Source organism: Ambystoma mexicanum, chromosome 5p (genome assembly GCF_040938575.1).
Source record: "Ambystoma mexicanum isolate Mex_15411 chromosome 5p, UKY_AmexF1_1, whole genome shotgun sequence".
Lineage (NCBI taxonomy): Eukaryota > Metazoa > Chordata > Amphibia > Caudata > Ambystomatidae > Ambystoma > Ambystoma mexicanum.
This window is the reverse complement of record NC_090930.1, coordinates 1322703515-1322718379: the sequence shown is the minus strand read 5'-3', so window position 1 is coordinate 1322718379 and position 14865 is coordinate 1322703515. Positions and strand designations below refer to the sequence as shown.

The 14865-nt window shown below is 45.0% G+C and overlaps 1 protein-coding gene across 2 annotated transcripts in view; it reads left to right on the top strand.

The window, feature by feature from the left end:
* Positions 1-3410: 3410 nt before the first annotated feature.
* SRD5A1 (steroid 5 alpha-reductase 1) overlaps positions 3411-14865 on the top strand; it is a 320043-nt gene continuing 308588 nt past the window's right edge. The window contains exon 1 of one of the 2 annotated variants that reach the window (XM_069613721.1): positions 3411-3858. In XM_069613721.1, coding sequence (XP_069469822.1) covers positions 3518-3858 — 341 coding nt within the window. In that variant the 5' untranslated portion in view covers positions 3411-3517. The remainder of the gene's footprint in view (positions 3859-14865) is intronic. The other variant, XM_069613722.1, reaches the window with a different exon arrangement.

Genomic DNA, 14865 nt, shown 5'->3' with positions numbered 1-14865 from the left:
GTATATTCATGGGTGCCTGTTTTGATTTTCCCTACGAGGCAGAAATTCCCACACTGAGTGAAGTGAGGGAGCTATACCCATTCACAGGTCGAAACTAAACATTTCACATCACATTTTGCAGCAGGAATAGGAAAAAACCCATATCATTTAAAGGAAGGTCTGCTGAGTGGTGTTTGAAGTTTTCTACAATAGGATCCCGTGCGTATCCCATGCCTGCAAAACAGATTTGGCCTTGTCACCACCTCCAATCAAGATTCAATGGGTCCATTGATGATGCTGCCTAACTATTATGAAGTGAGCAATACTTGCTAATTTTGGAAGATGCATGCCTGCACGTCAGCAAGCCTGAACCCAGCAGGAGAAGAGAGAGAAACCCTCCCACAGCCAGTGATTTAGATGAGCAGAGCAAAAACGGGTGCAACTGCACCCTCTGCCACCATGTACTCAGCACCTAATATGTGTTTATTATTGAGCCTCACATTTTTTTTAGGACTTCGGCCGGTGTAGAGGAGGAGTGGTCCAAGGGACCCCCCTGGCCTACATCTCCAACCCAGATGAGGTCCGTGGCTCATCGGGCGTCCCCTCCTTACCACCCGGGCCCAGGTGGTGGATGGCTCGCCTGCTGAAGACATTGCCCACACGTATTGAATTTAGCTAGGCCTCAGAAACCATTTTGCTTAATAAAGATGGTGTGAGCGTGGCGCACTGTAGTGCGGCCCCCACCCTCGGAGAGTTTCAATTATCCCTGTTGCCGCAGCACCCTGGCAGATCCGCTGTGAGCACGTTCCCACGAACAGGACGGACATGAGCTAGCATAAGATACTAACACTGTAACATTTCACCGTCCGCAGTGTATCACTGCTCCCAGAATGACCCGGTCAGCAAGGCCTGGGCGATGGGAAGATCTGTAGAATGGTCATCTGATGAAAGCAGAAAGGTACCCAAATATGAATGTCAAAAACCACTTTTAACACATGTATCCTCTCCATACAACCACTTTTACTAAAGAAACCTGTGAAATTGTGTAATTATCGTACATGACACCAGCCGTGAAGGACCCACACCCCTGCAGGGGTGTGCAAATGATAAAAGCATTCCGGGGGATTATTCTTTATATGTATCATTGAAAGCCGTACACCCCGTGGTCCCGCGCCATAACTGAACTAATCCTGCTAGAGTACACAAGAAAGCGAATGTAACCATACAGAGGGCACATGTGAAGAGTGTGCGAGAAAGCACTCGTCGCGCGTGTATGTCTAAGCCCCTTACATGCCACCACCGTCACATACGGTGGCGGGTCATTTTCTATGTACTCCACCAACCTCAATACTACCTCACTTACTACAAATGTATATGCATATAGCTAAATACTGTAATTGTTGAAACATAGTATACGAATAAGGTGCTCAGACTGGATATAATTGAGACGCCTCTAGCGAAATGAAATGTATGTTTTCAAGTAATTCGAACAAATATTATAAAGTGTTCTAATGATTGTGATGTTTTCGCCTCCAAAAAACCGGCAACACGCGAGGAAGATACCTTTGTGAATATGTGCAAGGCCATTTCCCCTCCCACCCTGCGAAGACTGCCAAACATGAAAGCAGAGGCCCGTGCCGCCGCGCTGCCCCACCTCCCCCAACTAGACTGGAGCCGCTTCAAAGATGTGTAGCCCTCTCTGCAGCACCCAAGGCCACAGGCCGCCACCTGCATTATTTACAGCACAGCAGTAAACCCCTGCCTGAACCCACACTTCCAAAGGCGCCCCCTCGTAAACCCCACAACCCACCAGATCATCTTAGACTTATGGCCCTGTGCAATCAGGACACCCAACACTGTGGCAACACACAGCGGCACATTTATAACCACATCTAACAAGACAGGGAGGCATGTACCGTCCGTCCCATGCCCTGAAGCTTAGCCCCTCAACCTATGGCCCCAGTCAACAGGACACTGGTAACCTTGCCCTGACGAATGACCATCAGACCCCTCACAAGGTGCATTCCTCCTGTGTTGCATTAACCTGTAGAATAACCTATTGGAAGATTTACTAAAGAAGATAATATTGCAATGACTGAATGACTGCGGTGTGCATGGCCTAGGGCAAATAAATCAGGAAAAGACATTCATCTCTGACACTGGCCGCGATGGCACAACAACACCGCCCGGATGAACTCTGCCAACCTGCCAGGCCCAACCCAACCCACGAGGCTGACCAGTGACGTTCTCCAGCCACGGCCAACCACATCGCAGCAGCACCTATAGTTAGTCGTCGCCACCCAATCCCATTGAACTTGTGCCCCCTATAGTATTTAGGTTCTTATGACGTTTTTTGTAAATATATACGCCTGTCTTTGCTATTGTCGGACAGAGCGCTCTCGGAGTTTGCAGAGTTCTTTGCATGCCCTATTCTGATTGATAAACTCCCATTTAAGCTCACCCGCACTCTGTCTTGGCTTTATTCCCGATTTGGGAGAGTCCGTCATTGTCTCTCATTGCGGGGAGGATCGTGCTGGCTGGGGACGCTCGCCTTCACCGGTTAACATTTGAAGACCAGCAAAATTGCTTACTTCACTGCCTGAAGACTTCCCTAGTTATAGGCTGTATCGCAACATAAGGAAATCATGCAGTAGACGCAACCTGACCTGTCTGCCCCAGGCCCAATCCCTGGCCTGACATGACATCCTTGGAACCTGCATGGAGTTTATATTATTTGACAGCCAAAATAAAAGTTAGCTGTAGCTTCTGAAATGAAAGCATATTGCTATTTTGTACAGTATGTTAAAATATAATCACAATCATGAAAGTGCTGCTAAAGCAGAAGTTATCTTGACTTCGCAAAACACAATCGTATTTTTGCAATGCCTTGCAGTCAGATGGTGTTTTCAAAGACAAGTTTTAAGAATAACTTGAAAATAATATTGCTACCAAGTATAATTGAGACGAGATGTGTTGAAGTGTCCGAATTGCAGACTGGTCTCAACTCGTGTGCTCCTGGGCAAATCCTTTTATCTCACTATGCTAGATCTGCCAAAATTACAAGTCTTCATGTATTCTACCCTGCACTCTCTGTTCCTTACTCCTGATATTGCCACATAGGTAAATGTTAATAGTGACAATTCATATACTTTACTTCAGTTTGTTTGTCACTTGCTTTATTCTTGCAATGTTTTAATGTACCTTCCCGTGATACCTTTGCATATTAAAGATTCATTTTATGATCACATTTTTTGTAATTTGTCACTCTTTATGCAATTAACCCACCTGCCCCCATCTTTTGACGCTCAGAACCTTGCAAACCCGGCTGGCCCTGCTCCTCGTGGCCAGGAGAAACTTGGGAGCTCTGTGGTTGTGTGCTTTTTCCTTCGCACATTGTCATAGTACAAAACAGGACAGAGAGGGCAGGATTTGGTTAAGCGGACCTGCCGCTTTAGGAAAGTGGGCGGGGTTGTATTTGATGAGTCGCGCTAGTACCACCTTCTTCCGCAGATGGCGTCATTGATTTCACCACGCCCACATGGACCACGCGCCAGTTTACTCAGTTCTTGGAATGTCCGTGGCCGGCGGGATGGCTGGTGCGCTGCTGCAGGGCGGGGAGCCAAGGCTACTCGAGCTCCTCTCGGGTCTCATGGTCCTGATGGGCATCGCTTCCTATGTGGCGCTACGTTGGATCCAGGCCCCCTACGGCCGATACGCCTCTGCAGCCTTCGGGTTTCCTGTGCCAGCCCGGCTCGCCTGGTTCCTGCAGGAGCTGCCCTCTCTCTGCATACCAATCGCACTGCTGTTGTATTCGTCCCGGACACCGCCCCTCCCACAACTCCTCCTACTCGGAGCATTCATTGCCCACTACGTGCAAAGGTGAGGGTTGGTTACAACCGAAATAAATGCACATAGTCGTAATCGCACAATAACTGGGGTTGAGTACTAGGTATCTCTGTATGCAAACTTGCAAATTATGTATGTTGGCACGTGTTATTGAAAAGCTTCCATCCATGTGTAATCGATGCTTAAATGGAAAAAAGAAGTGCCGGACTCGCCAAGCTTCCGGCACGCCACACTGGGCAAACACATAACCCCTTTAGGCGCACACTTTTGTTTGCAGACAATGCCCAGTGAGATAAAATTTGCCAAGGAGCACACACTTTGGTAAAGCAGTATTTGAGATCCTTTCACAGAAACTTCCAGTTTCTTGTTAGGCATTGTGTTAAGAAAGTTTGAATATCTATACTAAATGAGAATGTCTTTTTTGCGTATCAAACTAGCAGATATCATAGCTGTAAACTGAGCGTTAGAAGGGGATTTTTCCTAATGCATGCCTTCATTGCCTCATAAATTCAGTAGGTAATTGGAGCAGTGTGTGGGTTTTCAGTCGAAATCGTTCCATAACGACTCCAATTACTCTAACATTTACATATTAGAATAGGCACTGCTAATAACAAAGAAACCTCTTTAAAAAGTAATTTCCCAGGCTTTCCAAATCAATCCCTGCTCCGTCAAAGGACACTAATGGTAACGGGTGAAGCTCACTTAGTGAAATGGTATTCAGGACTGCTGTGCTGTGAGCACAGCAGATGCATGTCTGTCTCTCCTTTTGTTCTGCAGCTTGGGCCCTGAAGGAAATATTATGGGCACTGTGGGTGGTGGAGAGAGGAGGGAAAGTGTGCTGCAGAATAGTAGTTCTTTAAGTTGCTATAAAGTGAAATGAAAAGTTTTCATTTTCACCTTGCAACATAGTTTACTACTGGTACTCTCTTTCATGCTATGAGAAGTGCAGGTACTCAAATTGCACAAAAATAAGAAGTACAGGTACTGAGGGCCGTGTCGGACTGGCCCATTTAAGGCACTGGGTGTAATTGGTGTTTGCAAGGTGTTTGGTGGTTCTCAGTCACTGTTATGAAGTAACACTCATTATTGCTAAATCTAAATTACAAAAAGCGCTATCTGCAGCATTAGGTACTTAGTAAGAGGAAACTGTGATTTGGGCGAAACCAACGAAAACAGTCTATTAATAATGAGAAATTGTAAACTACTTTAGCCCGGCATTGTAGGCCTTAATTCGCGCAGATCAAGTAAAGCACGTCACACCCATTAGCTGGTAACTGCTGTCTTCTGCCAAGCGGGTTCTTTATTACACCACAAGTAACCCAATTGCTCCCAGTCCACGTATAGTTCGGTTGGTAGGGTTGCGTCGTAGTATGCCATGGTTGTGTCCGAAAGACAACAATGTTTTGATTTGTTCAAATGCCTCCTGACATTTGGGGCTCCAGTCCGATTTGACATCTTTTTTGGTCATTTCTCTCAATGGTTCAGACATGGTTGTAAGGTTGGGGATAAACCTCCCGCAGTATGTAGCCTTGCCTAGAAAACTCAAAGTTCTATGGGTTTGGTGGGCGGAGAAGCCAGTTTTATGTCGGCCACCGGGAGGGCATTGGCAGACATGTAATTGCTGTTGAAAACATGATTTCCTGCTTAGGAATTCACATTTGTTGCAGTGAAATGTGAGTCCGGCCGTCTCCAGTCTGTTGAATACCTTTTTTAGTCTGCGTATGTGTTCTTCTCTGTTACTGGCATGGGCGAGGATGTCATCAGCGACGTTCAGTACTCTAGGAATTTCTTGGATTACTTCTTGGATGGCTTGTTGGAACACCTCCGCAGCGGACCATATTCTGAAACTCAGTCTCTTATATCGTCACAGACCCAAATGAGTCGAGAAGGTTGTGATGTATCGTGAATCACGGTTTAGTTTAAGCTGGTGGTAGCCAGCATTGAGGTCCAGTTTTGAGAACTTGAGAGCCTGTGAGGTCCGTTATTATTTAGTCGAGAGTTTGGTTATGTGCCGTTCTCTTTTTATGGCCGCTTTGGGTAGGCGCATGTCTATGCAGATTCACACTTTTCCCAGTTGTTTGGGTTTCTTCGTGACAACCATTGCAAAAACCATTGGTGTTGGGCCGGACTCTTGTTCGATGATGTTTGCATTCTCTAGTTCCTGTAGTTCTTTCGCTACTAGGTCTCGCACGTGGAACACAGTTCTCCTGTGCTGTACCGCTCTGGGCTGAACTGTAGGGTCAATATGCAGTTTAATCCACTTTCCTTTCAGAAATCCTATGCCTTGGAGAATACCAGTGTGTTTTGCGAGCAGGTTTGCAATGTACATGGAGTCAGTAATATCGCAGACTAACGTTGAGTCCTAATTCCTCTGCTTACTCACAACTGAGTTAGTGCAGTCCAGAAACATCCCACTGCCGGCAATGGCGTTTTGTCACCATATGCGAATAGCAGGGTCTATGTTTGATTTCTGGCTGGGGGTGTATCCGTTGGAACATTTCAGCCGGGATCACGTTCAACGATGCTCCAGTGTCGATCATCAGCATAGTTTCCTGGCCTTGTATGTTAACGAGACACGTGGGTCTTCTCTTCTTCCTTTTGGATGTTTACCCCTTGTTCTAGTGCTGAGATGAGGTGAATCTTGCCTTTTTTCCTTGTTCGTCCCACTTCAACTGCTGTTGCCGCTTCTTCATACTCGTCTCTGGAATCATTTGTTGAGGAATTGTCACCAGTCACCACCAAGCGTGTCTGCTTGCTTCTTTTTCTTGGAGAGGTTTCAGTGGCTGCGGTTGCGTGCGTTGGGGGGAGGGGGCGCATGATGATCGACACACACATGCGTAGTGATCCCTTCTGCTTCATGCTCTGCATGTGGTCCCTTGTGGTGGGCAGTTCCTTTTACCATGTTGCGCTCCTCCTCACTATCTGCATCCAGTCTATCCCGGTATTCTTGGTTGCCACCGTGATGTGGTGTGCGTGTCACTGTTCACGTTGCTGGGTGCTTGGCGGTTTGTGACTTGTGCTACTGTTACTGTTGTTGGGACCAGTTGTAATTCTTGCAGGGTGTTGCCCATTTGTGCTGCTCTTACATGCGACAGCTCTCTCTGGTGTCTATTTTCTAGTATTCTCGCCATGGTGATTCCTTCCTCACTCAGCACTATTCTTCGCAGCCTTTTCGAGTGTAGGTTTGATGGCTAGCAGTTCCTGTCACATGTGACATTGCAAGATTTCACGTGCGTCCAAAAATGGTCTTTTCTCTTTGAAGTTTTTTCTGCAGAGAGAAAGATGCGTTGCTTGTGGGGCGCATGAGTTAATTTCACGCCCTCGTCGCCAGTGTAAAGTTCCCTGCCAGTGCTGCCGACGGGGATCGGGGTGGATGCAGGCCTGGCATTGTAGGCCTTAGGCGCGTGGCACAGCTCAAGTAAAGCACGTCACACCCATTAGCTGGTAACTGCGATCTTCCAGCAAGCGGGTTCTTTATTACGCCTCACGTCACAGAGGATGCTTGACCTGAGGCGGATGTAATTGTGTACATAGAATAACTCTCAAGTCAAGGGACCTTGCTTTGGAGGTTTTTAGTTTCTACGGTCCTTCGCTGTTTACTGAAAAAACATTGAGTCACCGATATGTGTATACGTTCTCTCTCAATGAAGCTTGAGCAGTGTGATAATTTGTATGTCTTGCAAGCGTTACCCAGAGCGTTAGGAATCCTAAGCATGGCAGAGTACATTGTGTTTAAGGCGGGCATGTGCCATTAGAAACGTGTGTGTGCCAAAGTCAGTAGGGCATTATGGAAAAGTGTGAACTGCGCAAACTGAGGCAATGGAAGTACTGAGTGGGTGGAAAGGAGGGCCAAGCTGCCACTCCCTGTGGCTCAATTCAGAGCCAGACCAGTACTTTTGTGGGTGGGACACCTCTCCCGTTCAGCACCTCATTGAGGGTGCCCAGCGGCAAAGGTATCCCATTGGCAGGACATTGTGTGCCGAGCAATTCCTGCCCAGCACGCTCTTTGTCCTGGCAGCAGGACACCTTACCCTTTCCAAACGGGAGAGGTGTTCCGCTGCCAGGACAATGTCTCAAGGAGCTCCGGGCAGCGGAGAGGCTTTCAAGTTGCTCTGTGTCATCAGAGCATTACAATGTGAGCCACTGGGGCACTGGTGGGAGGGAGGCAGGACCATTAGCAGGGACTGTTATGCCTTTGGGAATGGGAGGGAGTGAGCAAAAGTGCGAAGGTTGCATAATATTGCATGCTTTATGAAATAATGACTGGCTTTAAAACCCAAGGGGGGGGGGGTTGTTAGGCTCCCATTAATCTGCATGATGCTATTGTGACTTTGCATGCAGGATGGGGAGAATAAAACGAAATCCATACTCTTTTTGCTCAACATATTTCTATGACAATGCATATAGTGTATGGTTAGTTTACTATGAAAGGCTGCTTTATTATGTAATGTGGTTTGCTTCCAAGGCATTGCTATAAAGTAGTATTCAAGCAAATGAAATGCAAAGCAAAACCTTTAATAAATACCTGTATCCACTAAACCTGTGAAGATGTGCTCAGTTGCTTAAATTGTCCGCATCCAGGTTTCGCTATTTAACCAGAAGTGTGGGATAGTGGACAGATCCTGAAACCGCACTGTGTCTTATCTGCAGCTCTGTCAGTGATTCTGATTCACGTCATACCTTTATATTAATGTATCATGCTATTATAAAAAGAAAAAAACGAATGGCTGTAGAGTTGCTCCATATATAATAATAGTACAATTCAGGTATTTTGCACCACAAAGTTATTTGCCACTTGGCTTACTTAAAGTCACTTCCATGGTGCCTCCAAGTATCAAAGACTGATGATGTTCCTTGCCATGTCCTTTTCTGTGAAGTCGCTTCTGTTGGTCCAGTCCATATGCAAATTAGGAGGTTTGCATGTGTTTGTGTCCCCAGAGCGCCTGGGCAGAGCTCTAATAGATGAGTTTCCTGCATCTGTCATGATCCTGAAGTTTTATTTTTTGTGCTATGTATTAAAATGCCATCTGCCAGTAATGTTTTGTTACCAAAAAACTAGATTGGGGTTGGGCAGATTGGGGCGCAAATGAGACGGTAGGAATTGCGCATACTGCATTTGGGGGGTGGGGGGTTGAAAGTAGCAGGACTTTTTTCGTGGCTCACCCCTCCCCCCCCTTTCCCCCCTTCTTTTGCAATGCTGGATACTCATGGAAAATTGTAAGATGTCGTGTAGGCTGGTATATTCTGGGTAGCTTGCCACCCAATTCTTTTTGTTCTGAACACTGTTGATCAGTGCGTTAAGTGGGATACAAAATTGAGGGTTGGTGGAGCTAAATGAGTCATACAACAATATATGGGTGGGGACCCGAGAATTGGCCTAATGAGGATCGCAAGTAGCTAAGGAACTTTTAAAAAGGAGTGGTCTGGTAAACTCTGGTAAACTGCAGTGAAGTTGAGGAATCTGCCATGTCAGAGATAAACCTATTACATATAATAATATTTGTCAGTCAAAAATAAAACTTTTTCTTATCAAAAAACGAAATAAAATCAAAATAGGCCAGTGCATTTTGCAATCCGTCAGCCCTTTTGATGAAAATCTGTGATTCCTATGTATTTAAAAACATTTTTTTTTGTTGATTTACAAAAACCTTTCGTAACATAAAATCTTCAAAATTCAGACTAAAATATATGTACAATGGTAACACATATCGACTATAAAACCTAATATAATTGTAGATTTTCCATAGACGAAAATGGTTTCAAACACATGCGATTGTCAATGTAACTTTTCCCTAGTTCATTTCTAAAACATCACATAAAAAATGATATTGCTGCTATACACAGAGATCTGATTCCCGCTCACGATACATGTCCAAATCGTAGGTGTTTCATTTATAAAGACTACGAACCTAGAAAAGTGTATATGCGTTTGTGTTGTAAGTCGGGACAGACCATTAGAAGATGTTAACAGCTTCACGTGCTGATTCGCCTTTCTTTACACTATCTGCGTGAGCTTACTGCATTGGAAAAGTTAGCTCTAATACTACTTATTTCTCGGCCAATACATGTATGCAATCCTTTTGATTGAAATCTGTGATTCCTATGTATTCATTTAATTAAATCATTCTAATTACCAGAATTTCAATGTTTTTCTCTATATCATGTTTCTGTTTATTTTTCAAAAACAAAACTAACCACACATATCTGATTAAACTGATTATGTGATTCTAAATGTGGAGATCGTACATTCCACTCGGAAAGAGACTCCAATTCTTTTTCAGTGCAATGAAGTACGGTTTGGTAGTCCCTGCTTGAGGGACCTTGCTCTAGGTCCTGATTCATGTGCAATTGTGGTATGGAGTGAGTGTACTTTACATTCTCCTTATGTAAAGGAAGTTGTGATGCATTCACTTTGGATTTCCAAAGAATCTAAACATGTTTAGATTCTTTTAAATGCTAAGACTTGAGCACAGTACTGTTCCCTGGAAAGGGCCAGGGCAAAACGTGCTATTGGGGCATGTGCTGGCAATAAGGAATTGGCAGAGTTCAATACAACAACAAGGTCACCAATTCTTTTGATCTTTTCCACTACAGGATCCTTATTTTCCTTGATGTGTTTTACATACATAAGCATATTGTGGCTGTATAGTGAAACCAACGTCGTGGAAGAATAGATGTGAATACCTCTACAAAGGTGGGATTGTTATAAATAGGTATTTGCGGAGGGCAAATAGCAGATGTGAGGGAGACAATGGGCACTCCTGTCTGTACCCCTCATTGGGGGAGGGAGAAACCTAATTGGGGCCAGCTTGTCACTTTCATAGTGTACAGGCTATTGAATAATACACATCCAGCCCATAAAGTGTACCCCCATGGCAGAACTGCAAAGCACCTTGAACTCCACATCAAGAGTGTCAAACAGTGCAGGAAGACTGGGATTTTATGTTGTGAATTAAAAAGAACTGACTCTGGTTATTTTGCATATGTCATGTGACAGACCACGAAAAAAGGCATTAAAGGGATTGCTGGACCAAATCTCTCGGCAATCGTCCTCTAATAAGGACCACCACACACAGATGACAAGGGTAAGAGATCTGTGGTTTATCTTCCACAGCCATATGTATACACAAAAGCTGCAGAAGGAATGTACATGTTTAGAAAAGATATAGTGGTCCTTGCCACCAGTGTCCATCACATGATGACGTATTCAAAGGAGATGAGCTGAAGTACGTAAATGAGCCACCACGACAGTGTTATTTTTATCTAAGAAACAGATGACTGGCCTTAAGCTGAACTGTTCTATGTTGGGGGGAAATTTAGGAGTCACCCAGACATATCCTATGAATGTTAGCATGCTCCACAGATGGAATGCTTAACTTTAGCCTGCGGTACACCTAGATAGGATTGTGAATGTTGGCATTTGCCACACTTAAATGAAACTGTGAATGATACCAAGTGCCACACTTAGATGGAATTGTGATCACTAGCCTGCCTCACATCAAGATAGGATATTGAAGATTAGCAAGTGCCACACTCAGATGGAATAGTGAAAGATAGCAAGCATCACACATAGACATAATTGCAAGGACAGCAATGCCAATTTCACCCCTCTGCATACACCTCTCAAATGAAATCACAAGCCTACACACAACAATCCTCACAAACTTCACTGCAACAACAAAACAAACCACACATGGACTCGCACAACAGTACATGACGACTACCGACCGTAAAACACCCCAAGCCCAGGCAATGGACAAACCGGGGCAGAGGCTGGCAACAGCACATCACTGATCACTTGCTCTTTTCCAGCTTATTTCCACTAATTGGCCGCCCCACTCCCTTTTTCTGAGACGCCAGAGTGCCTGGGGACCACTCCGGTGGTGATAGTGCACGGTACAAATATCCTTTAACATTAACATCACATGCTGGCAGCTAAATTCTGCAGTGACCATAGGTTTTGTTCAGCCTGTGGCCATGAGCATGCTTCTAAAAAAAAAAAAACATACTTTTCAGAGTGCACGCATTGTTCACTTATGTGAGAAATCTAAGATGGCAGACTGTAGAAAGACAAAAATGGCAACCTCAGTCCCTGTTTAAAGTATACTTCTCTAAACCCATATGCTACAATATTAGTAAGCCTAAGGTACTCTTATTGAGTTAGTTTGCGTGATTGGTTTCTCCCGCACCTGTGTCAGGGAATAGGTTTAAAGCTATTGTAGAATAGGCCATAGACGCCCCTCTACAAGAACAAACACTGCCCATTGACCTGTCCTTTGGGAAGGTACCCACTTGAGAGTCCGCAGCCACACTTTAGCTCACTGTACCTTTCACAGATGGGAAATACCCATTTGCACATCAGTCTTTGTCCCGCCCACATGGGCAGTCCAGCACTGAAATGCTATGGCAATTCCCTTGCACCCTTCACAGAGAAGACCTATCCATATTCTTATCATTCTGGTCCCACTTGCGAGGGCAGTCCACCCAACGTGGTTGTAGACCCGAACCTACACAGAGAACACATTATTTGGCCATGTTTGTTCTCATTAGAGGGGCTCCCGACCTTTTGCATATATGTTCACGGACTTGGGCTTTTACTCTTAAGTTACACAGGGTAATCCAGACTTGGACCTCTTGCTCACTGTGCTTACAGAGGCACAGATTCACCTCACTGATGAGGCCCGACTAGGCGGAAACAACTCTCTGGGGTTGCTGATGGTACTCTTGTTCAGAGGAGAATTGCCTAGCTTTTTGGTGCTGGACTGCCCAGGTGGGTAAGACCAGACTGATATGCAAATGGATATTTCTCCTCTGTGAAAGGTACAGCGAGCTAAAACATGGTTGTAGACCCTCCTGTGTGGAACCTACCTAGAGAACAGGCTATTTGGCCATGTTCGTTCTCGGAGATGGGCTCCCAGACCGTTTGCATATATTGCTAATGCCTTCCAAAGGAAACATGAACATCTTTTGATCCCCACGCACCAAATGTATTTGTGACTGTTGCCCACCAGTCCATATATTGATCTGTAGGGACATGGGCAATTTTCCTAATGTGTGCTACATGATCGTGTATATGTTGTTCGTTATCAGGTACGAATACACAGCAATAATCTTTTATTAAGGCACACACCTCCTTGTGTGTGTTAGCGTCATGTCTAGTGCCATCCTATTTTGCAGGGCCATTGTCCTTATTTCCCCTTGTTCCATCGCAAGGGCATCTAGAATGTAACTAGTGTCGATGGCCACTAGCTCAAACACCTCCTGGAGTCTCAAAGGGGCAGTTACTGTCCATGAAACAGCATAAGTACAAACTCCCAGATCCCCTTAACCTCCCCTGCAGTCAATGGGAGGTACATGTCTACAATCACCTGTGCATCTTCAGTGCTTCTCTTTTGTAGGGAGTGTGCGTCCCGAATTGTTCTAGTCTGGAGATCTTTGAACACTCGTATCCCAGGAAAAACATAGGTCAGGGTGCACCGGCCTATCCATGAAGAGGGTAGTGCTTTGTACACTTGGGTACCGCACAGCCAAAACGCCCCTTGCAAAAGTAGAAGGTTGGTATTGCTGGGGGAACATGGATAGGAATGCAAAGTTGTGCTGCCTATGCCACAGTGGTGTTGCCACACCAACCTAGTTGGGGGAACATTGCAGTTAGTGTCAATATAAGGGATTTGTTTAATAACTCTTGAGGCCAGCACATCAGTGTTGGCTTTTTAATATCATAACACAGGCTCAGTAGTCTTTGTCCACTTAGCCCTAAGACTATCGTTTTCCCATTACTTCCCTATCAGCAGGGTAGTGTCATCAGCAAGCAATTGATTGTGAAATTACATCCTGCCGTGATTCCCACAATTCTCTCCATCTCTTCTCGTATGTCCATTCTTGATTGTTTATTTTAGCTGGTTGTTAGAGATATTCATGTTTGTGGGCCTTGGGAGTAAATCTGATTAGTTCCATAATGCCAAGTTAGTAATGGCAAGAAAGCGATAAGTGTGTTCTGAATGGTGTGGCAGATGACTACATACCCAACAGTCACTGACGTTCAGTTCAGAGGCAGTTATGTATGCCAATTTAATGTACGAGTTTCCCTCTAATGAAGGTGATAACTTAGTGCCACCCAAATGAACAAGGAGGAGGCAGGTAACCCCTACTACTGTAACCCAAGTAGCAGCCATGCTCTTGTGTGGAACCTCTCGCCCCCTCTCCCCGTGCAGGGTCACTGGCCAGACAGTGACACAGATCCTTACCTGTTCTTAACTCTTGTTTACAGGGAGAGCGTGCGGGTAACTGTGGCGGGTCAGTTTTGAAAAGGAAAGGGAAAACGCCAAGCCAAGCTCTACCTATCTATTGGTTTTCCCTACCTAACACAACCAGCTGGGGTGCTCGTTATTTGTCAATGAGTCCACAAGGAGGATCTGTCCTCTGTCCAAACTAATCTGACCTGACCCTACCACTATTGAAAATAACTAAGGCACAGGAGAAGAACCCCCTTTTCCTGTGTACTGATTTCTCTGTAAGTTCACTTCAACAAAGTAGTCGTAACTGTTTCTTAGTGACTTCTTTTGCCAAGTCATTTAGTTCAGATATTGAGCTCCTCAATCATTCACTGGTGCTGTTGGCATGCTTGTTCTGCCTCTTGTTTATTCTTTACTTTTGTAGCAATAGCTGGTTTCCTTTGGGACCACTCTGCTCTTTTATTCTTAATCCAATGTGCAACTTTCTCTTAGTTCATTGTCTAGTCTTCTTTTTGACTAGGTCCAACAAGATTGTTTCAATAATGTCTCTCCCTCTTATTCTGAGTTTCTATCTCTTGGCCTTGTCTGGGAGAGATTGGACAGTTCCAATAATGACTCTCCATTCTATGAGGCAATTCCAACTCTGACATTTACTTCGACAGGTGTGAGAGTTCAGTAATGATTTTCCCTCTGCTCCACTACCCGGTCCTTGCTGGGACAAATGAGTGTTCAAATAATGATGCTCCCTGTTCCTTATCGCTTGGTTGTTAGTGGGATGAGTATGAGTGTTCCAGTAATGTTTTCC